The sequence below is a fragment of the Nicotiana attenuata genome, unplaced genomic scaffold, assembly GCF_001879085.1.
Source record: "Nicotiana attenuata strain UT unplaced genomic scaffold, NIATTr2, whole genome shotgun sequence".
Classification (NCBI taxonomy): domain Eukaryota; kingdom Viridiplantae; phylum Streptophyta; class Magnoliopsida; order Solanales; family Solanaceae; genus Nicotiana; species Nicotiana attenuata.
The window spans coordinates 35,952-62,530 of record NW_017671280.1 but is presented as its reverse complement, the minus strand read 5'-3'; the positions used below and the strand labels follow the sequence as shown (position 1 = coordinate 62,530).

General features: G+C 34.6%; 3 protein-coding genes across 6 annotated transcripts in view; 2 read left to right on the top strand and 1 right to left on the bottom strand.

The window, feature by feature from the left end:
- LOC109207264 (uncharacterized protein At4g37920, chloroplastic-like) overlaps positions 1-4,898 on the top strand; it is a 7,118-nt gene extending 2,220 nt beyond the window's left edge. The window contains exons 2-7 of the mRNA XM_019370157.1: positions 317-503; positions 1,165-1,571; positions 2,024-2,192; positions 2,674-2,918; positions 3,848-4,035; positions 4,262-4,898. Of these exons, the coding sequence (XP_019225702.1) occupies positions 347-503; positions 1,165-1,571; positions 2,024-2,192; positions 2,674-2,918; positions 3,848-4,035; positions 4,262-4,421 (1,326 nt within the window). The 5' untranslated portion in view covers positions 317-346 and the 3' untranslated portion in view covers positions 4,422-4,898. The remainder of the gene's footprint in view (positions 1-316; positions 504-1,164; positions 1,572-2,023; positions 2,193-2,673; positions 2,919-3,847; positions 4,036-4,261) is intronic.
- Positions 4,899-12,681: 7,783 nt separating this feature from the next.
- Positions 12,682-21,581, top strand: LOC109207263. Of its 4 annotated transcripts, none has more exons than XM_019370154.1 (14): positions 12,682-12,895; positions 12,994-13,126; positions 13,600-13,687; positions 15,426-15,525; positions 15,620-15,693; positions 15,780-15,851; positions 15,929-16,006; positions 16,837-16,961; positions 18,037-18,109; positions 18,421-18,482; positions 18,574-18,972; positions 19,117-19,216; positions 20,110-20,361; positions 20,928-21,571. In XM_019370154.1, exons 2-13 carry the CDS (start codon positions 13,047-13,049, stop codon positions 20,308-20,310), a joined length of 1,452 nt encoding a protein of 483 aa, XP_019225699.1. In that variant the 5' UTR covers positions 12,682-12,895; positions 12,994-13,046; the 3' UTR covers positions 20,311-20,361; positions 20,928-21,571. The 4 variants fall into 4 exon arrangements, with proteins under 4 accessions (XP_019225699.1, XP_019225701.1, XP_019225698.1 ...); XM_019370156.1 differs by having other exon boundaries at positions 12,683-12,895; positions 13,021-13,126; positions 21,237-21,581; XM_019370153.1 differs by having other exon boundaries at positions 12,683-12,895; positions 13,021-13,126.
- A 1,407-nt stretch (positions 21,582-22,988) lies between these two features.
- LOC109207262 (acidic leucine-rich nuclear phosphoprotein 32 family member B-like) lies at positions 22,989-26,023 on the bottom strand. The gene is made up of 3 exons (XM_019370152.1): positions 25,891-26,023; positions 25,356-25,452; positions 22,989-23,624 (listed from the first exon to the last, which is right to left on the bottom strand). The coding sequence occupies exons 2-3, from the start codon at positions 25,419-25,421 to the stop codon at positions 23,175-23,177; spliced, it is 516 nt and encodes a 171-aa protein (XP_019225697.1). The 5' UTR covers positions 25,422-25,452; positions 25,891-26,023; the 3' UTR covers positions 22,989-23,174.
- Between the last annotated feature and the right edge of the window lie 556 nt (positions 26,024-26,579).

Below are 26,579 nucleotides of genomic sequence, written 5' to 3'. Positions count from 1 at the left end.
GTACGTAGTCGTTTACGGGGGGGGGGGGGGGTTAGAAGAGTAGACTGTTAGAAAACCTATTTTTAGTCACACTGGCTACGTAATTTTTAATACAAAAAGAATCAAAATCTAATAAAAATAATTTCGATATTATAATTCTGCATATATTAGTATAATTTTGACATATTCATGCGTCCGTAATTTTGGTCATTTTCTGGTTCTTTTTCGTGTTTTCTTATTATGAAAACTTATTCCTGGTACGCAAACCGAAGTTAAGCATTCCCTCTCAATTTCATCTCCTTTCTTCTTAGCTTTTAAACCCTAAAATATTTAACAGAAAAAGGAACTGGGGATTGTATATTGTTGAATGGAGCTAGCAGCTTGTATTAGCCCTTGCTATGCCTTCTCTGTACGGCCGTCCACTTCTACTTCTAGAAACTTCTCTCCTCTTCCGCCACTCTCGCTTATCCAATATCCAATTCAACGACAACATCAGCTGCACCTCGCCGGAGCTAATTCCGTAGGTAAGAAGCTTTCTTCCGGCCACCAATACTTATTTCTGCCAAATGTTAGCATTTTTTTTTTCCAATTGATTTCTGTTAGCTAATTACTCCTGACACGCTTTCCATTGATTTGAGTACCAAAAATGCAGGTAAAAATTTCTATTACGAATGTTATTTTATATGACTTCCAGAACTCTAATTCATCTACCTATTTAAAATTTTAGCTTAGATCTAATTTATTTCTATCAAACTAAGTTTTTGAACTTGTAATTAGTATTCCCTTGGACAAAATTCGAGTTGAAGTTGAAAAAACTTTGCGGAAGTTGAAGTTGTGTTCGGATATTTGCAACAAAAAAAGGAGGTTCGCAAAAGTTGCACATTTGTGAATGGAAGTTAGAAAAACTTTATTTGAGTTGAAATATACATTCGAGCCACTGGGTTCAAATTCTTTCCTAAACTTATGACACTTCAACTTGCAAAATTATGTAAGATTATTTGCAACTAACAAGCCCTTAATAAATTCCTTCCACTATCACTAATATTATAATAAATAAGTCAGATTAACAGCTTAAACGCTGTGAGTAGTCAAACTTCACATAAAATGGGATAGAGGGAGTAGTAGAATTTGCCTAATAGTTCTGTGAAGCCATTTGGATAATAATGATGTCTGTGAAACTTTTAGGTTCTGTCTTATCTCTGAATGGAGTGAGGTTGCGACTGTCATGTCTTGGCGTTGTAACGGGTGATACAACTGTAGTACCAAATGGTGCTGTTAACGAGCAAATTCCCTCTGTGAAGCTGTCTGATTCAGTTACTAGTCAAGAAACTGATATGGAAAATGGAGAAGACGGGAAAGATTCTTCTGCAGGGTTGGATGAGAATAAAATGATCAGAGTATGCGACAAGTTAATTGAGGTCTTCTTGGTTGACAAGCCCAATCCTACTGATTGGAGAAGATTACTAGCATTTAGTAAAGAATGGAACAATATCCGGCCGCACTTCTATAACCGGTGTCAGAATCGAGCAGAAAGTGAGAGTGATCCTGGAATGAAGCACAAGCTACTCAGGCTTCAACGAAAGATGAGAGAGGTAACTAGCGCCTTTGCGAGCATGAAGTTTTCATTCTGTATGTGCCAGATCATGACTTAGTAAGTGCTTTCATTTTTCAAAGAGACCCAATTATGTCAAACTCGTTTTGGAATAGTTTCAATTCTCCATGATAAGTCCAGATGTTATTATGTTGTATATAAAGGAGGTCCCTCCTTAAGGGGGAGTCCAAGCAAGGGCTCAGTTGAATCATAAATACTCAAAATAATCAATTATTTTATGTCTAGTCTTTGCTAATTGCAGTACATTGGGCTGAGGTGAACTTCTATGATCAATTTACATATTACGGGTCAAAGGATTGAGGATGATTTAAGGATTATTAGTGGATTTCTTACAGTATTTCTGTCATGTTAAGATACAAATTCTAGATTTCGTTTGAGCTTGGTATGTTCTCTAATCTCTATTGAACTTCAACCAGTAACTTTCTTTTCTAGGTTGATAATGATGTTCAGAGGCATAACGAACTTCTTGAGGTAATCAGACGGTCAGTATCCGAGGTTGGTGGTATTGTTGCCAGGCGTCGTAAAGATTTTACAAAAGAGTTTTTTGCTCATCTTCACACTGTAGCAGAATCCTATTATGATGATCCAGCGGAACAGAATGGTAAATATGACTCCTGCCTGGAAAAGAAATAAATGTGGTTCTTCTGTTTGCTATATTTTTTTTGGGGTCATACTGCTAATAACTTTCGGTTTGTTTTCTGCATTAAGACACTCTTTTCCTTTTTGCAAAAGATACACTCTAGAAATGTTGTTTCCCATATATGAAATCGTTTACTCTTACCCACAAGGCCACAACCTTGCCACATGTGAAGTCACCCCAAAGGACCAATGGAAAGAAGTGAGTAAAATATCAACTAAAAGAATTTCTATCTTGCCTTTGAAAACAAATGCTACAATATAACATACAATGAGATAGAAGAAGCTTTGGAGAACCTTCGACTTTGGGAGTGTAAAGTTTCTCTTGCTGTAAATTTAGAAACTAAACTCACGAGTTCACAAACATCATTTCCTTGATTTCATAATAGTTTTATCTGCTGTTGATAGGTTTCACTGACAAGATGATCTTTTTTCTTAATAATTAGCTGTGGCAAAACTAGGGAATACGTGTTTGGCGGTTGTGCAAGCTTATGATACAGCAACTGAAAGTATAGAAGCGTTAAATGCTGCAGAGTTGAAATTCCAAGATATAATAAATTCTCCGTCAGTGGATGTGGCTTGCAAGAAAATAGATGATCTGGCCCAGAAAAATCAACTTGATTCAGCATTGGTGCTCATGATAACGAAAGCATGGTCAGCAGCCAAGGAGTCGGACATGACAAAAGACGAGGTAAGATCATTCTTTTCTTCAGATACACGTCCGTATGTCACTTCTTGCAGTAATTTTTCTCTGTCTTAGCATTAACTTAATTAAGAAGAGAGATGCTTACCAAAGTGATAGTATTCAAAATGACACAATTTTTAGTGATATCCAAACAATATTTTTTTGGGAGCTACTTGAGATTTTGTTTGAAAAGTTTCTTCTCAATTCTGAAGTGTCCTTGGCTCTCCACTGGTGAGGCTATAGAAACAAAGAAGTTCGGGGCAAAGGTGACAAAATATTTATGACTAATTGATATGAATGATGGGAGTTTATCTCATTATTTAATACAATAGTACTACAGATGATGATTAGCAAATGTTGCATGATTTTGCTAAAGAATGTGAACGTTAGTAACCTAGTGCCACAAGCTAAGGTTATCGTATCTGGAATTGGTATGGTGGAATAGTGATTGCTATTCTGCACGTTGACTAAAATGCTTATGTCCATTTTAAACTCTTAAGATAGTGCATAGGTAGTAGCTTCTGTGAGCTCATGCACCAAGCTGCTTTACTCTTGTGATAGCTTATATCATCTTGCATTTGAAGAGAACTTATTGTTGGAATGCCTTTATGTTGAAATTACTATTGAATTTTACAGGTAGCATAGCAGGGTCTGCATCTTAGATATGGTAGTTTAATGTCTTAGGATTTCAGGACAGATAGACCTAGCTGTAGCTGTAAAAGATAATATTCATTTGGCTGTTCTTATCCAAGTTACATGACTTCGCTTTTCAATCTATTGTTTTTATGGAACTTTCACAAGGCCAAATGCCATTTCTATACAAGTTTGGTATTTCAGCACAGGTTGGCTACTCCCCCTCCCCCCTCGCCAATTTGGAATTCATTTTTCTAACATGCAAATGGTTAGGCTTGTGAAATCTTTTTTGCTTTTTTCAGGTAAAGGATGTCCTTTATCACTTGTATATGACAGCACGAGGAAATCTTCAGAGGCTTATGCCAAAAGAAATCAGAATTCTAAAATATCTACTCACAATTGAGGATCCTGAGGAGCGATTGTGCACTTTGAAAGATGCCTTCACACCGGGAGAAGAACTTGAAGGGAAAGATGTAGATTGTTTATACACGTATGTATTGAATCTAATATCTAAGCATTATTCTCTTTACATTGAATTTCTCACAGCATTCATGAAGTATCTTTAACCCGTTGCCTTGACGTGGAAGCACTTCTATCAGATGTATATCGTTCTGAAATTTTACATATTTTGGAGGCTTTGCCTTTTCCTTTCATTTTTGGTTTTTTTTTTCCATATTCACTTTTAACTGTTATTAATAAATCCCTGATCCTTACAGGACTCCAGAGCAGCTTTACAACTGGATTGGGACAGTGGTGGATGCATATAATTTCAGTAGAGAAGGCACTCTCATAAAAGAAGCCAGAGATTTGATGAACCCTAAAATAATTCAGAAAATGGAGGAATTGAAGAAATTGATCTTAGATAACTTCATGTGAGCATTTGCTTGCTTTTAAATAGCTATGGGACTGCTGCTAGTGCCAGATTCACCAGCTCGTGCCATCAACATCCATAAGCATATGTCCAGCTGCTGCTAGTGCCAGATGCGGTGACCACATGATTGCATCGCAGAATTGAACACAAAGCTGATAGGTTCAATCTCCTCACATCGAAGAACTGTCCTTATCTCGGGTTTGTCGATATTCCTGAAAGTTTAAATATCCTAGACGTTGGTTCAGAAGAGGCACGACCTGTATTAGTTGTATAGAACATTGAATTTTGTGTATGATAGAGCTTATGTATTCTGGTACAGTGACTTGATGGCCTTTCTCCTACTCAGCTTGTTTCCTCTTGAAGCTCAATTACGTCTTTAGGATGATTTTTATACACGAATGTATCATTTATGATGAAGTTCATCACTATCATCAATGAATTTATATGGTGTTTAAAGTTGTACGAACTTGTCCAAGTGTTTATTCATTGATTGCTCAACAAAGTAGCCAAGTTTTAGAAATTTTATTTCCCATGCTTTATTACGGTAGAGAACTGCCAAATGAGTTAAGTTGCATATGATGGTCTTTGCGGAGAAATGGTCTCCTATGCATACTTACAATTTGAATAGAAGAAAATGATCGTGTAAATCTCTTGTGCATTATTTTCAAATCTATAATATGTACAAATAAAGATCTTTTATTAATAAAAAGAAATTTGTAAAGGATTACAAAACCAAGGTGAGAAACCAAAAGAGGAGAAAAACAGATCGCTCAAAGGATGAACACGGTCAACGAATTTCGATTATTCACATTATGCATTTAGCTTTTGGGACGTGAATTGGTTTAGGTGAATTCCGGGCGAATACGGCGAATATAATCGCACAGCTGGACACCCCTATTTGTTTAGGCGAATTCTGCTACTGTATTCATGAATACAATAGCGCGAATACAATGAATACAGTCACGTAACAACTAAATAGTAGCTATAGGAAGTAATCACGTAACAACTAAATAGTAGCTATAGGAAGTAATTATGTATATGGTAGCTACAAGAAGTTAATAGCCACTAAACAATAGTAAATTTTGAAAATTCCTCAATTTGAAACTAAAATGATTTGTCAAACTCTACTACTTTGCATTGGACTTCGAAAGGTTCCTATTCTTTAGCACCACAAATGATAACATCACTGTGAAAATATAATGTGACACAACCCGAATGATTATGTTTGAAACCTCCTATCGATGTTGCTCATTCACTTGCGTATTCTCACATTTTTGGATCTTACTAAAGGACCATTATTTATTTTTTGATCATTATTTAATGCCACACCTTTCACAATTAATTTTTTTAAATATTTATTACAGTTAAGGTAAAGATAAAATTTACTTTATCTGGATTTTAAAATGAATAAGTACTTTAAATATGTTATAAATAGTATTTTATTTATGGTGAATGTCTATATTTTACAGAGATTTTAGGGTTTATTACTTGGTGGTTAAGTCACTTTTCCCCTATAAATAGATGGGTTCTATTCTATTGTAATTGATCCCAAATCAATAAGAATTCTCTCTCCCTACTTCTCTTCAATACTCTTCTTCTTCTATTATTGTTAACATGTTATCAGCACGAGACTATAATCAATTGAGTAGAAGCTTTGGGATTGAGCATAATAATTGTCAATTATTCCATGAACTTCCTTCATGATTAAATTCTGGATTTAAGGTAAGTATTTTATCTTTTTTTTTTCTCTTTTAAATTCTTGAAATTCTATAATTTGATTTTAAATACAAGTAAAGACAATAAATTTTGATTATAACTCTAATAGAGTTTGTGAGAAATTATAACCACCCGAAGTGGTAAAATTTCTATGTCTTGCTATGATCAAATTCATGTATGATTGTGAGCACAAGAAGTGAAAACCCGTCCCATTGAATTTGCTTCATTCTCATTCCCTTAAGAGAATATGGTAGCAATATGTAATAAGTCTGAAAGAAGACAAAATTATTACCGTGAAGGTATCAATGGATGCGGACGTGGCAAATAGATGAAATTATAATCGTCATCATTGTGGTAATGAGAATAATAAGGATTTCAAAATAATCATTCACTCCGTGAAAGTAATGTTTGTCATCGATTTGACATGAAATTTTGTAAATCGCATATAGATGATTATGGTTCATTCATGATGTGAATGTGACAACATGTGATTTATGAGTACATATTTATTCTTGGAAGAATATGAACGTGCTAGTGGTAGTGAATATACCACACTCAACTCTACAATGAGGTTTGAGATGAAATAAAAAAATAATTTTATTATTATGGCATGAATGGTCATTGATCACGTACCTATTGTGATTATGCCAAAATATTATGGCAATGTGATTATTATAGGGCAAAAGTAATGGAAGCAACATATCTTGCTTATAATGATTTTGGCCATGGCCATAATGGTATAACTTTCTCTTTGAAAGAAATATTCACCATATGGATATTAATGAATATGTGGTAGTACAAAATTATTTGAGAACTCTGGAAGAACCAATTATACTGTTTTGGAGAAACACAATTGATTATCAATAAGGTATTGTGTTGTAGTAAGTCTCAAAGAAACGTATTGAGTTTCTAAAGCATTCGCGAAAGCGGTTGGTTATATTGAGACTATAAATAACGAGAACACTTAATATCTTCTATTACTACAACTTGTAACGGCGTAATATATGTGAAAAGCTACCCGCTTTATTCTCCAGTTTGTACTACACAAATAAAAGAATGCCACAATAAAGTGAAAGTTTATTGATATAAAAAACTCATATCATAATAAACTTGGAGATTATTTATTATTGCACACGTCATGGTATAAACCTAAAATTTATCAATATTGATAATTTATCCAGTTGGCATAATTGGTTTAGCCATACTAATTTAAGTATGATGTACAAAATTAAAAGAGAATTCACATGGGTAACTATTAAAGAACTAGAAAGTTCTTTACGAATTCTCTTATGTTGTTCTCATTAATTAATAGACCAACAAAAATTGGGATTGAATCCCAAGAATGCTGGAAATATCAAAGGTGAATATGGGCATGTTCACCTGCCATGTATACCACATAAGATGCATCTATGAGATGGTTGCATGTGCGATTGTTATTAACCCGCAACCTGGTATTTGCGGGGTAACTTGCTCAATAATTTAATTTAGAGCATAATTTCCAGATTTTCTATTCAAGACAGTTCATCTTGATAAGCTGGTTTATATCACAGTTGATTTAGCAAAATGATTTATTGAGTGCCTCCACTTAGTAACTAAGCTATTGCTTATGAGAACAAAGTTATCTATATCAATTTGATATACATTATATACGAAAGTATATTACATTCTCCCCTCACAAGTGGTTCAGGGTCAGGAACCAAATAATTTCATCTTATTATTATTATTGATGTGCGGTGTATATTTTTATTAATACTGTAATGCACAAAGATGGGTTCCCAAAATTGAGGAAGAAAGTTAGTTTTTCTAAGATGAGGGGGAGACAAGATAAACAGTAAAGAAAAAGTTACGTGGAATGAATTATCATTTGTACATCTAGATCCTCGAATAAGATAATATGAACTTGAAGTTCATAAAAAGGTAATTCATCTGCAATATATTGCAAAGCATGCCAGACGCATTAGCTGACCCAAAGAAAGTAACTATATTCTCACTGCAAATGCTCCTATTAGAATAAGTCATAGAAGGACAAAGTCTATGGTACGCTTAAAGCGTATAGACAAATCGATTTCAAATAAAATTCTTGATAAAGAAGATGAGCAAATGATCAAAATGATCATAATAAGGAGGCAAGTGATCTAGAAGATCATGTGACATAACACTTCATAAAATCTCAGGAGAGATTCAGGTACTTGAAATATGAATGAAAAGATCTATGTTATGTCTTTATGAAAAAATATTGGAACCGAAATAAAATATTCGTCGACGACATCTATGATAGCGCTAAATATATATGAGGATCTTAAGTTTGGAGAAAAGAATTTCGAATAGAATTGGTTTTATATGAAAGACATGTAGTTTTGAATCTGTAGTTCAAATACTTGAAAGTATAAAGTCAATGATATGTGCAATCAGTTTTCGGTATCTTATTTGTCTAGCATGACATAAAAACTTGATATGCATCTAAAGTCTATTATATGGCTTATATGACTTAACTTATATAACAATCCTTGAAGGATTTAAATTGCTTAAAGCATATACAATTCTTGGTCCTGAAGTACCATATCCTAAGTGCAATATGTGCACATATGTATCTTGCTATAACTATAAGCATGATAATGTGATAACGAAAATACCTCTATGGAGATATTGAAAAGGCTATTCCACGACATTATATGAAGACATTACATATCTATCAAGAATGATGATTTCAAGGTTCAACATATTCATTCAAGTTAATATGGTTGATTTGTTTATCAAATCTCTACTAATGATCTTTTGAAGATGGTGCACAAGATCGGGATGCGAAGGCTCAAAGTGTGAATTGATGCTCTCATCATGGAGAGTTAATACGCGTTGTACTCTTTTTCCCTTACAAGGCTTTGTTCCACTGGGTTTTCCTTGCAAGGATTTTAACGAGGCAACCAAAAGGCGTATTTCTAAACATATGTACTCTTTTTCCTTCTCTAAAATTTTTTTCCCATTGGGTTTCATTTTAGTTAGGTTTTAACGAGACACATTATCTGTTGAATAGACATTCAAGGGGGAAAGTTATAAATAATATTTTATTTGTGGTGAATGTCTATATTTTAGAGAGAGTTCCTAGGATTTATTATTTGGTGGCTAAGTCACTTTTCCCCTATAAATAGAGGGGTTCTATTCTATTTTAATTGATCCTAAATCAATAAGAATTCTCTCCCTACTTTTCTCTTCAATACTTTTTTCTTCATTTATTGTTTTATAACAAAATCAATTATTTTTAGTAACTGAAAAAGATCCGAGGAAGTACATAAATTATAAATGTAAAATTTAATGCCACAAACAAAATCCAAACATTGTACCCCGTTCATTCCAATTCATGTGAACCTGTTTGACTGGGCACGGAGTTTAAGAAAAAATAAAAACTTTTGGGATTTGTGGTCCTAAACAAGTCAAAAAGGGCCCCAGAATTTTCGGCCCGGAGCTCGCAATTGCAATAACTGCACTTGTTAAGTGAGATTTCAGACGGGATTTTTCATCATTTTACACTTCTCTCAAACCCTAAACATCCTTAGGCGATTTTTCAAAGACTCAAATTTCTTCAAATCATAGGTAAGTGATCTCTAACTCATCTTCTTCAATCTAATTCATCTTTTTACATGATTTCACTTCAAAATCTAGGGTTTTTCATGGAAAATTGGGTGTTCTTGGGTAGAAATTAGGATTTTTGAATTTTGGGGATTTGGACCTCCATTTGAGGTCGGATTTCAAAACTAATTGCATATTTGAGTTCGTGGGTGAATGGGTAATCGGGTTTTGGTTCGAACTTCGAGTTTTGACCAAGCGGGCCTGGGGTCGGGTTTTGACTTTTTGGAAAAAACATTGGGAAGTTCATATTCATGCATTAGAATTGGTTTAATTAGCATTTATTGATGTTATTGAATTAATTATGGCTAGATACGAGTGAATTGGTGGTGGAATCGAGAGGAAAAGCGGTGGCTGAGTGCTGAATTGTCCGTTGGCTTGAGGTAAGTGTTTGGTTTAATCTTGACTTGAGGGAATAGGAATTCCCAACTTATGTGCTAAATGAAATATCATGTGTGTGGCGTATAGGTGTGGTGACGAGTACCTATGCGCCACCAAATTTCCATTTTTAGTTTATTCCCTTCCCCGTTTCCTAGTATATTGCTTCTTGTCTTATTTGCTACTTGCTTAAACTGTTTCCATGCCTTAATTGCTACTTGCACTTAAATGCTTCCATGCCTAATTGCTTCATATTAACTGTTGCCCTTTATTGAATTATTTAATTATTTCATGTTAATTGTTGATGTTCTCATTGAGGTATTATTGGTTTCATAGCTTCATTTTATTACCCCGTTGGGTTATATGGATTCATTGGTGCCTTATGGTGCACGTTGGTTGGTCTCGCTGATTTGTTTTCATGAGTGAAGTTTCATAGTAGCGATATTCCATTGTGTAGTTGAAGTATAAGAATTGTGAAAATTGAGTTAACTTGTGAAACACCTTGTATTTATTCTTTGTGATTGGTGTTGATATATACATATGTTGGAATCGGGTTGCATGCCGCAACAGGAGGAATAAGAGAGAATTGCGATTGTCTGGTGGGATCGGGTTGCACGCCGCAACAAGGAGTAATAAGGCTGGACAGGTGAGATCGGGTTGCGCGCTGCAACAGGAGGAATGAGGGTGATATGTGTTGAGGAGCAATAGGGGAGGACAGGTGGGATCGGGTTGCGCGCCGCAACAAAGAGGAATAAGGGAGAATATTGATATTGTTATTGTTGGAATATTGTTATTGTTATTGTTTATATGGCGAGATCGGGATGCACGTCGCATCATTTATTGTTTTTGGCATTTATTTCTGTTGAAGTTATTATTGAGGTGTTGAAATTCCCTAACGATTGGTTATAGCTGAATACTAGTAGACTGGTTGGGTCCTGTGTTCCTTTAATGCAAGTTCCGGTTATTTTTCATTCCGTACTTCTTTTCTGTTTATTATAAACTGTTGCAGGTTATATGTATTGTTATGCCTCGCGGTAGCCTCGTCACTACTTCGTCGAGGTTAGGCTCGACACTTACCAGTACATGGGGTCAGTTGTACTGTTGCTACACTCTGCACTTTTTGTGCAGATCCCAGTGTTGGACCGTACGGACCGTAGTTCGAGGTTGCTGTCTTCAGACTAGTGGAGACCCGAGGTAGTCCTTCAGGCGTCCGCAGGCCTTGGCGTCCCCTTCTATCCTGTCTTTCTTTTCTGTTTTATTTATTTCCGAAATAGATGTGTACTTCTTTGTTCAGTCTATTATGTGTAGTATTCGTAGATGGTCCGTGAAATTGTGACAACAGTTTCGGGTGGAGTTTTATCATGGTTTTGCAGATAACTTGTTAAATTCTGTTCTTTCATTTTTATTCCGCTGATTTACTTATGTTAACTTGTAAATTTGTTAAAATATAAAAGGAAAAGGCAAAATAATTTGTAATGTTGGCTTGCCTAACGAGTACAATGTTAGGCGCCATCGCGGTCCCGACGGTGGGAAATTCGGGTCGTGACAAGTTGGTATGAGAGCTTCTCATTAAGGGTAGAATCGTGAGTTTAAGCTAAATTGTTACCAAATTTAGTAAGAGTCTGTTTGGAAAGTCACCCTGTAATTGGAATTGGTGTAATTACTAGGATATTAGTTACACAGCCTAGTAATTACACAATTGTGTAATTACGATGACCTGTTTGTTTGTCATAGTATAATTACAGTGTAATTACAAGTTTACTTTTTTTTTTGCACAAGTGTAATTCACAGTTAGATTAAATTTTAAATTAAGTAATTATCAAAACTTACAAATAAATATAATAAAGCATATAAATTTTTACAAGTATAAATGATATTATATTTAATATTTNAATTTTTACAAGTATAAATGATATTATATTTAATATTTAAGATGTATATTTTTTTTCGTGAATATACATTTAAAAAATAATTTTTATATATATATATATATATATATATATATTTTTTAAATTAATAATATTTAGTTTAGATACTTACAAAAACTAAATATACGTTTTGTAAGAACATCATGGAATTCATGATTAAAATTTCAAAAGAAATAAAAAAGTAAAAATAAAACTAAAAAATTAACATGATAGAAACAAAAAGTTATAAAGAAAATAAATTAAAATAAAAATAAAAAAGAAAGAAACTAAAAAGCAACTTTGTAATTACACAGTGTAGTTACCACCAATTCTCACATGCCCTTGAGAATTGGAGAGTGTAATTACACCCCTCCAATTACACCCAATTCCATGCTTACCAAGTAATTACTTGGCCAAACAAACATGCCAAACTGTGTAATTACACCAATTACATTCATATTCATTTCCAAAATTGCTTTCCAATCAGGCTCTAAGTAGTTATTCTTTTTGGAACGGACCGAAAAAGAAATAGGGCCAAAACTTACTGCCAGGTGAACCAAATCCTAATGACGTTGTAAAAGATTAATTAGTGAAATGAATGAGTTTTACAACAAAAACGCTTAGTCAATTTATTTCATACTTGTACTCAAAGTTATTACGATGTCACCAAGTTTTAATTTTAAAAATTAAAAACCTTAGCTGATCAGAGCTCCGGCGACAAAGACATATTAGAGACCCCAAAATCATCTATTTGTACCCCCTAAATTAAGCTCCTGTTCTTATCCACTTCACAACTGATTAAGTAATATTTATTGCAGCTATTCGATTTTTTCACGAGTTTATTTTCCACAATCCCGGTGAGTTTTCCTTAATTATTGGTTCGTTTTCTGTTTGACACAATATAAAATTGTAATTGATATTGAAACTTACGTATCAATTGTTTGAATTTTGGTAGTTACTGGTTTCTGGAAATTGTGTGTAGATAAACTAGGGTTGAAAACAGTGAAGATGACGAGAAAAACGAGTTGCTGTGGTATTTGTGAGAATTCAAATCTTCCTTCCATTTGTCCTGTTTGCGTCAATTACAGGTAATTCAAATATTTAACTACAGTAGAAAAACAACCAAAAATTGAAGTTCCTAGTATTATTTCACAATCTGCTATTTTGTTATTCATAACTTATTCAGGTGAGGCTGTGGATGAAATTTTATGTACAATGCAATTGATGTGGATGAATATCTGAATTTGGACAGGGGCAGACCTACTTAACAATCATTTGCTTCATCCTAAGCCACTGTTTGAGGCCTTGTGTGTGTGTGTGTGTGTATGTGTCTGTGTGTATATATGAGTATATGTATGTGTGTGTTTAAATCCATTAGGAATTGGTATAAAAGAATCAAATTCACTGCTTCCGAGCCCTCCACATCTTGAATCTGTCCTTGATTTTAAAGTTACCTTTAGCAATTGGATACTAATACAAAAGCAATAGGAAGTGGGTGGGTGGGGTTTTGGGGGGTGGGTTGTAGAGGATTCTGATTCTAGTGATGATGTGTTTTTGGCAGATTGAATGAGTACAGCACTGTGTTAAAATCACTGAAGGGCAGGAGGGATGCACTCTATGGGCGATTAAGTGAAGTACTCTTGGCTAAGGTTTTCCTACTCCCTGATGAAGTTCTCTCTTGTTATGGTTTCAATTTGGACTTTGACACGTCACTTATGCTTTTGTTACCTTGTTCAAGAAGTTGCCTTCCCTTTTGATCTAATGCAGGTTTAAGTTTGTTCATTGAAATTCTCTGTGAATCAGGTTATCCATACCACAAGCGATAATCTAACCATACTGTTTATTACATCAAGGAGAACAGCATGGTAGTTGAAAAATTCATACATATGATTAACTTAGGATGGTTAAAATGGAGGAATGTTATGGGAGTTCTATAAAATAGGAAGTCACTGAACAAAATCAAAGACAAGTTCTGTAGAACAGTTGTAAGATTGTTAATTTATGTGGGAGTGAATGTGGGGTGTGTAAGGCTCAACATATCTACAAGATGAATGTCGTATAGATGCAAATGTTAAGATGTAGATGCGGTCATACAAGATTGGATAAGATGAGATATGGTCATATCCAATAGAAAGTAAATGAGATAAGATTGCTTGAGATTTTTAATCATGCCTATGTAGACACCTATATGTGCCATCTTATAGTGCAAGAGAATGATGATTGAAGGTGAAAAGAAGAGGACGAGATATATATAATTACAAAATCACATAGAGGGAAGATGTTTCAAAAGACCTATAATCTCTTATAATCTCTTGGAGTCCATGGTCTGGAGGGCTTTTGAGAAAATTAGAGATTCGACATTCATGTAGGTCTAGGGACGATGAAAAGATCATATGAGCGATGTGAATCTGTTGGGTTTAAGGAACGGTGATTGTTACACACATCAGGTCCCAACTTTGAAATGAAGGTATAAGGAAAATTAAAAGAGAGTGTGTTAGTCAAATAGAAGGCTCTAACAGGGGTCATAGTTGATAGTTCCATACCATCCAGTGTTCTTAAAGTCTTTTTTTCCTAGTTTCGGACTTGTACATCCATGTAAATATAAATGTGAAGTTTAGAGATTCGACATTCATGTTAGGTTACTAAGGGACCGTATGAAAAGATCATATGAGTCGATAGTGAATCTGTTGGGTTTAAGGAACGGTGATTGTTACACACATCAGGTCCCAACTTTGAAATGAAGGTATAAGGAAAATTAAAAGAGAGTGTGTTAGTCAAATAGAAGGCTCTAACAGGGGTCATAGTTGATAGTTCCATACCATCCAGTGTTCTTAAAGTCTTTTTTTCCTAGTTTCGGACTTGTACATCCATGTAAATATAAATGTGAAGTTTAAAAAGCATAGTTTTAGAGGACTCCTATTTTTCTTTAAAATAAAACTTATTTAGTGTTGGAATGGAATAGACATTTATAGAAAAATTAATTAGAGTTGGGCGTTTAATTTGCACAAAAGAATATAGTAAGCAAAGTGAGAGTAGTATGATGCATGTCAGGGCTGCTATAATATTCTAGCAAAAATGCGAGCAAAGTCTTGTTAACCAACTGAAAGCTAGACGGGATGATTGTATTTTGACTTGCTGCCTATAGACCATTTCCAGATTACTTTAGGGGTAATCAGCTACCATTATGTTTTCCTTCTAGTTGATGCTACCTATCTTAGATATTTAGTTTCCCAAACTGATATAAGTTCCCTTATATTCTGTAATGAGGTATATTCTTACCATTACTTATAAAAAAAATCGGTTACAAGGTATACCTGTAGCTTAAAAAGAGACATCTGTTCATTATTTATCTCATGATTTTGATTTGGAACTTTCGGTCATCTTCAGGGTAAGGCCGATGATCAACTTAGTTGGAGGGTGCTTCAGAATGAAAAATTGGCAAGATTAAAGGAAAAGCTTCGACAACAGAAAGAGCAAGTTTCACAAGGTGTTTGGTCCTGTATTACTAATGGCAGCTGTTCAATTTTAATTGCATGCAGATCTTAACCTATTTGCGAGCAGACTAATACATGTATTTACAGGGAAGGCGAAAATCGAGAAGATGTCTCATGATCTGAAAGTTCAGTATGAGTTGCTAGGGTCAGCAACGAGCATGGTATAATGGAGTCTTTCTTTTATATTTCACATTTTGGTATGATTAGTTTGATGTACCCACCCACTGATGACTGAATCAAATTGCAGTTGGAAAAAAATCGTGCGGAACAACTTGAGAAGTTTTATCCTAATCTCATCTGCACTCAAAATCTTGGGCATGTGAGGAATTATTCTTCTGTCCAACTCTCCTATTACAAAATTTTCATGTTACTAATGCTCTTTTATCTAAACCACAGATGGCAATTACCTCTGAGCTTCTTCATAAACAATCTGTGGTTGTAAAGCAGATATGCAAGTTATTCCCTCAACGTCGTGTAAGTCTTGAGAAATTATATATACTTATAATTGTGGCACACACTACTCAATCCAAACTACAAGAGAATGGAATGAATTACATTATCTTGTCTCCTGAAAAAGACTATGGAAAATCGATATTGATATGGTAGTCATTTCGAGAGGTTTTTCTTATTATATATGTGTATTACTACCTTTGAATTGGTGAGGCTCTTCATCTTCTTTTTCTTAAATTAGCTAACTCTTAATATTCTTGAACTTGAAGTGAAATTTTGGGTAGAAAACTGCGATTGGCTTCAATGAGGATTGCACCTCACAAACCCCGTGCTTCCCTGGTGGTTATGTAAAAATAATGATTATTTCACCAATTCAACTTCATAGTTATATGTTTGATCATGTGAGCTATCGTGGATTGGATCCATGGTTCCTTCATCTTCTTGAAACATAGTATCTAATGCGGATTATTGTTGAGATTATGAATCTTAGCCTGTTCGTGTTCCATAAGTGCTTTACAGTCTCTTTCATTTTTGGCCCTTGTAAATTCTCCCCTTTTTTTTTTAAAAAAAAATTTAAAATTAAAATGTCCGTCATATAGATGTTATGATTGTTTTAGGAAAAACGGAAATTGGAGTTGGCAGTTCTTGATCTACTATCGGGTCATCGTTGTTAGTATATGGGCGGAACTGTGGAGTCATTCAGGAAGAAAACCTGATCTGTGTATGCTTAGTAATATTTCTGTTAGGTATTTATGATGGCCAAGAAAAGAGGACGTTGGACTTTGAACTTTCTCTTTCTATGTTGACTATCTACTTGGAGCACATTTGTGTTTCATACAAATCTTGCGTTGCAGGTGATAGTTGACGGAGAAAAAAAAGACACATCTAGTGGCCAATATGATAGCATCTGTAATGCAAGGTTGCCAAGAGGACTTGATCCTCATTCAGTTCCATCTAATGAGCTGGGTGCTTCTTTAGGGTAATTTCTTTTGCTTGCTCATCACATAAGTCACTTTTCCAGCTGTGTAGTCATTAAGTTTCTGAACATAGAGTGTGGCGTTCAAGAGTAGATATCTGCGGAGCCATTATTCAAGTGACAATATGAGTTTGCTCTGTTATTCTTATAGTCTCATCTGGATGTTTCCCTTTCTTTTTGCTCAATTATTACTTGCGCAGTTTTCTTTACAATGTTTACATTAGTGCCCAGTAATTCTGGCCTCTATGAGTTGGAGTGCCATGGCTTTTTTACCAAAGTGGATTATTGGCCACCTATGCTTTTTTGCATTCAAGTAGGAAGGAATTTTGAACAATTATGCTTTAGATGCTACAGTCAGGCTCCTATATATTTGTTTTTTCAAACCCTCAGGTTTTGGTATTCTTCTGAATATGCTGTGATATTTTCAAATTTTCTTTGTATACTTAGGCTTTTTTTTGGGTTGGAGGTGAGGGTTGTTTATCTGGGCCACACCAATAAAATTATATGAAGGGTTTATCAAAGCATTGGAGTATAGTTGATAGGTCTTTTGGCTGGATTTGAGGATCTTTTGGTAAAGGTTCAAGTTGCTTTATGCTATACAAGAAGTGAAGACGGCTTTCCCACGAACTCAAAAAATTAACTAGAAATTGCAAAACCCATGATATCCTTTTATGGAGAGGATTACTGGAAGATGAAATACTGACTGTAACCCCTTATGGTCCAAGGGCTTGTTACTATGTGGTCTGCAAGTAAATGAATAGTTAGCTATAGATATGCAAGAGTGCTACTTGCTAGTTTAAGAGTACAGAAAGTCATTTCAAAAGCCAGATGAAAAATGCATGTGCATTACATTTTTCTAGCGATACCGTTTATATTGTGTATTTTAGAATATTCTAGTATTTACTGGAGCAAATTGAGTTACGTAGTATGTCATTGAAATGAAACATGCGTATACAGATCCACATGCTGCGTAGATTGAGATAATTATCCAACGATTTTTACGTGTCTATTTGTAGAATAGCCATTTTGGCCAGTAATAATATATTCTAATGATTTTATTTTCGATGGTTGAAAGCAGATATATGGTGCAACTTTTGAACCTTGTTGTGCGTTGCGTATGTGCTCCTGCACTTCATAATTCAGGATTTGCGGTATGCTCAAACAACCTTCTATCGTTGTTTTGATAGTTTAGCCTCAAATACTTGAGAGTACATTAATGGAGCTGGTCAGAGCTGTCTTAGTACAAAAAACTTTAATTAGAGATATGTTGCAATTTATTTTATGCCAGAGCCAGAGGAATAGCAAAAAATAATTTCCTGGTGCCTTTCAGACCTTAGTGAATGAGGTCGCCGTTTTTTCCAGAGTCACTGTACATAGTTGGGCAAAGGATAACATATTTGTTTTATCTTGAACCCAGAACAATCTTTTTTAGTTTCTCATGCGTCTTTGTTCATTACATTAGGGTTCATGTTCTCGAATATGGCAACGAGATTCTTACTGGGATGCCCGGCCGTCGTCTAGAAGGTATTCTTTTACTATAATGTAGAAATTTATTGTTTCTTTTCCGCCGTGAAGAGATGAAAACTTTCCTACTGATGTTAGTCATGCATTGCAGTGGCGAGTACCCACTTTTTATTCCACGCCAAAACTTTTGCTCGTCAGGTGGGGAAGCTTCATGGTACGACAGAAGTTGCAGTAATTCTGGAAGTTCAAGTGACTTTGGAGTTACCTCAATGGAATCTGATAGAAAACCTCGGTTGGATTCTTCTAGTAGTAGTAGTTTCAACTATGCTTCTGCTTCCCTGCACTCAATAGAATCACACAAGGATCTGCAGAAAGGCATAGCACTTCTCAAGAAAAGTGTTGCCTGCATTACTGCATACTGTTACAACACTTTATGTTTAGAAGTTCCTGCCGAAGCCTCTACTTTCGAAACATTTGCAAGATTGTTGGCTACACTTTCTTCTTCAAAGGAAGTTCGATCTGTGTTTTCTTTGAAAATGTCTGGTTCAAGGTGCGTATTTCCTTTATTTATGTATCATAATTATAGATCTGTGCTCCATACTATATAATGAAAGAAATTTATTTATCATGGCATTGGAGCCTCCGATTATCTAGCAGTGGCCCGTATTCAGTGATTCGTTTTTATAATTTGTAGGGCATCCAAGCAAGTCCAACAACTGAACAAATCTGTTTGGAATGTAGATTCAGCCGGGTCATCTAGCACTTTGATGGAGAGTGGACATGTGCCAGTATTGGTATAGTTTCTTTCTTTGGATTCAGTTCAGCATAACATATATTGGCATTAAAAATATTTGTATGAATATATAGAGAGTGAACATGCGCCAGTATTGGTATAGAGGCATAGTTTTTAGTGTTGGTTTCATGTCTGCAGAAGACTTGAGCTTTTCTGTATTTAATATTTGTTTGTGTTGAGCATTATGCCATTGCCTAATTGTTGTGAGGGGTAAAATGCATCATTATCCACTCTTGCTGACCACATCTCCTTTTCTATTGAAGTCTAGTTTTTTTTGGCTTTCTCACATGTATGCAGTAGTTTGTTGAAAGAAATTAAAGGACCTTATGTTAGGGAACAACGAACTCAGTAATGCGGCAATGAAGAGATATCTATGATAAGCAGGATCTGGCATAACTCAAATACGCCTAGGCGATTCTTATAAATCTTTATGGAGTTTTCTTGCTTACGTATACTAATTTGTAACAAATTGAGTTAGCTGAAGAAGTGTTTTATGTACGGTAGATAATTCTCTCTTGGATTTCAACTGAGAGGCCTTGGTTTTATTAAGCTTTCTTATAATTTTTCAGAAGTTGATGAGAAAAATTTATTAGGGGACATAATTTAGTAAGAACTGCAAAGAATAGAGAGTCCAGAAACCTTGTAGCTACAATCTCTTTTAAAATCTTTTGGAATTGCTTCTGTGGATTTCAGAGGATGTGAGCTTTGTTTACTACTGGATGGTTTATGTTTTGGTGACTATTATAACTGAGCATTATTGTATGGAACTCTTTGCTACTGGGCCTAATAATGTGTTGCAACTATGCTTTTTTAGTTTTTCTCTCGTAAATAAATTTTGAAAGTAATTAGTTACAATGAAGCTGTTGCATTTGATTTCTCTTCTTAACTTTGCAGAGAAATACATTTGACAATGCTCTTCCAAGTTCTACTGCTAGTTTGATTTATGCCACTGAAGTATCTGATGTAGGAAGGAATGAAAATTTAATTGAAGGTTGGGATCTTATTGAGCACCCTCCTTTTCCTCCTCCTCCATCACAAACTGAAGATGTTGAACATTGGACACGAGCCATGTTTATTGATGCAACAAAGAAATGAGCCACTTCTTGGATGGCTACGTCATTGTAATTATAGCCATTGCTCATGAAGGTAAACTGAGCTACTTTGCCACATTCACATAACGTGCAAGTTAAAACCCTGATAGAGTTTCTTTCATTTTTCTCAAATTTAGGGGTAAATATATTCTATTTCAGTGATTGATTCTGACTACAAATTTGTGAATTGTCTTCTTTCTTGTGTGATTTGCTAATACATATATACCAAACTAGCAAAACCTAATCCAGGCTTCATTTCTGAGTTTACAATCTTGCAACTCAATTTTCTAGTCCTTCATATTGGCTTGGTGCTTTGTTCACGTTTAGCTGCAAAAAATGTCTTGATGTGGCAATATATGTGTATGTGATGTAAAACTGTTCCATACAAGACATCTTAGTGATGACCTTTTTGTTTGGCACTGTAGGAAGTTTAGAACTGATCACGGGTATTAAGTAAATAAGAACTGCTGGACTCATGAGTCATCGTCATCGTCATAGTTATGCATGTCTAAAGCATTTAGATACCTGTTGTTTTACACTGAAAATTTTCTTCTTTGCCTCTTCAGATGTAATAATAAAATAACTTTACTTCCTTTTTTTCCCTTTTCTGGTGTTGCATAGACATCCAAGGATGGAGGGATGCTTCCGAGCTACATCAATCTCTCGGATGAAAAAGCTTGTAAAGTTGTCAAACTAAGTTAAACATTCACAAATTGTAAATAGCGTCAACGTGGTTTTAGCTTTGTTTATGGAAACCACAGTATCTTTATTTTACTCTTACCATATTCTCATACAGCTTTAAAAAGAGTGACGGTTTTGCATGCAAGCAAACACCCATGATTAGAAGATGAATATGCAGGTGATATCCTTTTCTATTTAGCTCTCACCAACCTTCCCCGCCCGGGGGGCGCAAAATCTGTTTGTCATCAGGTATTAAAAACCTGATTCTCTAAGGAGCTCTTCTATGGCTGGTAGCTGGAGATTTCTGAGACAAGCTAAAACCTCACAACTGAACTGAACCGCTCTGCACTTTCTAAGGCATTGTTGGTAGCAAAAGTAAAGGCCCATGATATATTCATGGGGGGCGTGGGTGGGAGGAGAAGATGAATTTAATTACTAGTCTTAACCATGTTAAATGAAATAAGACAGTACCTTAAGCAGGGGTAAAAAATGTAGCTTTCTTATCCAAGATGTTTGTGATATACTTGAACATTTTTAATGTTACCGTTTAGTTGAAAAATATATATGGAAGGATTTCGTCAATGTATTTTTCCATCATCGTTTCAGTTATTATTAGTGGGGAACTTGTTGAGTTGTCTAAAAGTGACTTTAAATCTCATAAGCCAGCTGGTTAATACAAAATCTAAAAATTGATCAAGAATCACAATGATTCTCAATGAAAATGGTGTAGGTGAATTTTTGTGAAAAAGGGAAAGGATTTAATAGTATCATTGTAGTAGGTGGAAGAAGGCTGCCCACCAAGTGAATGATAAATTTTGAATGAGAATGTGGGCGTTGAAGAATTTCAGCGACATACGAATTCTCTGATCTGTTCATTCTTGACTTAAAAATTACAAGGATGCTAAAGAAAATAGGAGTAATATTAACAGCTAACGGCAATTTACCCTTAAAATGGGTTGACACATTTTACACACAAGGAGTCATTGCAAGTTTGCAACAATGCAGCCCACATACAAGTCGATTGGGAATGCAGGCGGAAAATTACTTCATTGGACTTGCAGATTACCAAAGACCGAAGTGATAATTGGGGTTCTAAGCAGGGTGTCAATGGATATTTGAAAACCGATTAAATTGACCGAGCCGTACCGCACCGAACCAATTTTTAGGTTTCTTTTAAAGAAACCGTAAGTTTTTATATAAATCTGTAACCGTACTGATAATTAGGGTAGGTTTTTTATTTTATAAAAATAAATCGAGAAAATACCGAACCGTACCGTATAAATTTTATATGTGAAAAATATATTTATATTGTAAGTTTAAAACGAATAAACAATAAATGTTTCATTAGATCTTGGAATTATGAAAATTGTTACAAGCCAACAAGTAATTAAATTCAAAATACGAATTCCTAAAATCTATTATGCTACTTATACTTAAACTAAGTTATTTCAAGTATCTTTATTAGCAAGACACAAAGTGTTCTCGCGATTATGAGTAGAAAACTACACTGTATTGAATATGTTTCCTTTCATACAATTTAGATTTATCTTTTTGCATATTTAATATAAACTTTATTCTTGAGTCCCGGGTTGGTTAATATCTTTCCACTCGTGTGATTTATATTTTCTTTGCTTTTACTTGGTTTCTTTTACGTTGCTGTCGAATAGTTGATGGATCTATACTCTAGCCATCTTTCATGTTTATTAAATTCATCACCCTTTAAACAGTAAAAATGTCTAGAAAGTTTTGGTAAGTCCTGTAAAAGAACATATGTTATTGCATTCTACTTCTAATGGTGAGTTTTACATGATATTTAAAAAGATACCGAAAATTAACCGAACCGTTCCGATATCGAAGTGAAACCGACATGATTGGGACGGTTTCGAAAAGTCTAATTTTGGTTATACATAATAGAATAACCGAGAAATTAGTATGGTTCAAATTTTATAAAATAACCGTCCAAACCGAACCATTGACACCCCTAGTTCTAAGTTCAAAAGTAAAGAAAGAGATTAAGATATGTACTATGGAAAACAAGTAAAGTTGAGGGAGATTTTGTTTGCTCAATTAAAAGCTCCAAAGATCTCTAAAACATCAAATGAAAGGTAATTGAAAAGCACATTAGGTAATTCTCCCTCTCAAGTTAAAACTAAACTTAGATGCTTCAAAGTGTACACAAAACTTTGTTCACTTCTTCCTTTTCTTTGGGGGCTGGATAGTCTCTTCTTCTTCATCCTCTTCTTCATCATCTTCTGGCTCCTCCTCTACAACTTCTTCTTCTTCGTCTGGCCCTTCTCCGTCGTCGTCATCATCATTATCATCATTATCGTCATTGTTGTCATCGTCGTCATCATCATCATGACCTTCACCATCACCCTCTTCATCTTCTGCATCTCCACTCTCTTCACCTTCTCCGTCATTGCTTTTCTTGACATCGCCATTGGTTTTGTTAGGATTGTTTTCATGAACCCCATCATCAGAAAATTCCTCTTCACCATCCTTAAATCCACCATTTCTATTCTCAACATTGTTGTCTCCATTTCCACCTTCCTCAGCAGCATCAACTACTTTGTGCTCATCATTTGTATTTTGCTTTCCCTTGACTTTTGTCTCAATTGCCACCAATGGCACAACATCCTGGAATTACTTAAAGACATCATCTTACATGACTATTCTAGGAACACTATAGTGAAGAAATGGATTGCCTGTCAATCTCATGACATAACACAAATAGCCAGTCAGATTCACTGTTTACTTTTTTTAGCCAGTGTACATAGATTATACACAGTTATAAATATATTATAAATTCGCTTGTTATTTTTAGTTTAAGAAATTAGGTGAGCGACTATTTTGATTAATTCTTCTAACATAAAATGAGCCCGTAATGCATACTACTAAAATTTTATGGCCCACTATAATAGAAGGGACAATTTCTATCCAAGTCCATTAAGCTCATTAGTCCAGTTCAGAGTGGACCACCTCGTAGTACTATTTACAGCCCAAGCATGAAATGCTAGTTAATGTGAGGCCAGTCAAATTTATAAACATAAAATTAATCATATCTTGATAGCATATTCGGATATAATATTCACTTAAGAAAGAGTCAACCTAGAAAAAGCATGTTTTTTCAATTCGTTTGAAAACAATATTTTACTCAACATGTTTCTTTTTATTTAAAATAAAGCTCACTTGACTTTTCCAGGATTACAAAAATCTCATCCAGAATTGATTATTCCCCAAATATACCAATTTAGTAATTAAAAACTTTATTAGTCCACTATGAAGGGGCAGTAGTTGCAGCATCTATTCTGCAAAACTAACATAATTGGCCAGTGGCAGACTATATAATTCTTAGTGGGGCCCTGCTCTGCATCAACTAACCCGGAACCCAAAATGGCATATAATCCAAATTAACGTTCTGTTTCAGTTCCGCCACTGAAAACCAGTAACTTCACAAATTAAAGAGTACGAGAAAATAAATGCTACTTCCTCATAATATTTTAAAAAAAAAAAACTATTTCTTACACCATAACTCCTCTTTTAGATATTTTGCACCTTTTTCTTAGTTTTTTTTGAGTCGAAGATCTATTGGAAACAACATGTCTATCCTAATAAGTAGGGGTAAGGTCTGCGTACACACAATCCTCCCCAGACCCCACAGTATGGAATAATAGGGTATGTTGTTATTACTGTTGTTGTTGTTGCACCCTTTTATTAGTTTCTGAAATTTTACTTATTGAGAATAAAATTTCTACAGCTAAACTAAAAAGAAAAGAAAAAAGCAAAACCATTGGATTTCTGAGAGAGAAAACCTCCTAATTCCACAAAATGAAATATTTTGGAAGCACACGACCAATGAACATTCAGATACTTGTATTGTATGATAAAAAAGAACAGAGAGATAGAGAGCACAGGAAAAACTTATTCACTGTTCAGATAAATGTGTATTTTGTTATTTTATGCTCTTTCCGGTCCACTTTAATTGATTTTTGACTGTTTTTTCACATATTAAGAAATCCACCCTTTATCATTAATTAACAATAAAATTGATCATATTAACCTTAAATTTGTTCATTGGAAATACAACAAATACTCCTAGGCTCTTTACTTCAATGACAACTTTTTTTAAAAAAAAAAGTTAATTCTTTCTTGATATCTGAAAAAAATCAAATATCGCGTAGCACAAAAAAATCGTTTATTTGTAATTACTTAACCACCATTAATTAATAAGTTTTTCTATTGCAATTCACACCTGATTGTGGTAAAGTAAGATGATAATATTAGCATATAAAACATTTTCCAGGTTAAAATTGCAAGGAATAAGCACAAGTAGAACTGCTAATTAATTTAGCTGGAGTAGTAACTAACCTGGACGGAGGCTAAAAGCGTGGGTAGAGCGCACGTTAGCAGAGTGTTGGTAAGCATGACCTCCATTTGTACGGCACTTGTACTCTTCTTTCCACACCTATAAGACTTGACCGTTAAGATCTTCTCCGAAATATCTTTCGCAAATCAAAAACTAAAAAGCCATATACCAAAACTAATGATGAAATTTTTGATATGAAAATCGTAAACATGACATACACAGAAATATAGTACTAAAGTTTTGAGAGAACAGTCAGAAAACGAGGATGAGCTAAATGAAGCATATTAATTATGTGTACTTAATGTAAAATGCAAGTCATACAACTCTAAACTTGAGATCTACACTACAAATAGAAAATTCGAAGAAACAAATTAGAAGATAAATAGAAACCTACTTTCTTCTCCAAATAAAACAAGTTTCGGGTAAAACTGTAAAGAAAATGGCGAGAAAAAAAAGTTTAGGTGTTGAATGCTACAGAAAACATTTTCTGGGAAAGTAGAAGCATTAAGAAAGTAAAATGATTGAGAAAACTGTTACCTGAAAGATGTGTGAGAAAGACAGAGAAAATGGTATTTGCAAAGAGAGTTATACGCAAAGGTTTGATTAAACAGAGAAAATAAGGAACCAGAATCTAATGCTTTGTTCCTACTACTGCAAATGGAGGTCCCACTTCTCGACCCATCATTTTTAGGATAATTTCACATTGGCCCTTGAGGTATCTTATAATTCCAGTTGAAACCCTCGGACATTTATATTTAATTCAAGTGTCGTTAAAAGTACTGAAATTTGAAATACAGATATTTTTTTGTCAATTTTGTGAATTTGCACAAGAGATGAAGAACAGAAGAAGAGCATAGCAGAGAGAGAGAGAGAGGAAGAGTTGAGAGAAAAGAATCTCATTTTCTGTTATCTTCCAAAAACAATGTACACCTCCACTTATATCAAAATAACCGACTAACTACTATCTAACTACAATATTAACACCTAAATATAGTTACTACTAATCTAATCATGGTTAAATTAAACCTATACAACATTAACCTGGGTCATGATATGTATCACATTTCTCATTACCCCCTCAAGCTAGGACTGAGGCCTAGCTTGGATAGTAAGTGAGTGTGCTGAAGACCACTCAGGCCCTTGGTCAAGATATCAGCAGGTTGATCAGTAGACCTCAAGTAGACAGTTTGAACCAAGCCTAAATGAACCTTCTCGCGGATGAAGTG

What these genes read in the sequence shown, in the direction of transcription:
- LOC109207262 (XM_019370152.1), bottom strand. Translation starts at nt 25,421, where the DNA reads ATGGAGGTCATGCTTACCAACACTCTGCTAACGTGCGCTCTACCCACG. An exon ending in CGCTTTTAGCCTCCGTCCAG is followed by an intron (nt 23,625 to 25,355) that starts GTTAGTTACTAC and finishes AAGTAATTCCAG; the next exon opens with GATGTTGTGCCATTGGTGGC.
- LOC109207263 (XM_019370156.1), top strand. Translation starts at nt 13,047, where the DNA reads ATGACGAGAAAAACGAGTTGCTGTGGTATTTGTGAGAATTCAAATCTT. An exon ending in GAAAGAGCAAGTTTCACAAG is followed by an intron (nt 15,526 to 15,619) that starts GTGTTTGGTCCT and finishes ATGTATTTACAG; the next exon opens with GGAAGGCGAAAATCGAGAAG. An exon ending in GAGCTGGGTGCTTCTTTAGG is followed by an intron (nt 16,962 to 18,036) that starts GTAATTTCTTTT and finishes GGTTGAAAGCAG; the next exon opens with ATATATGGTGCAACTTTTGA.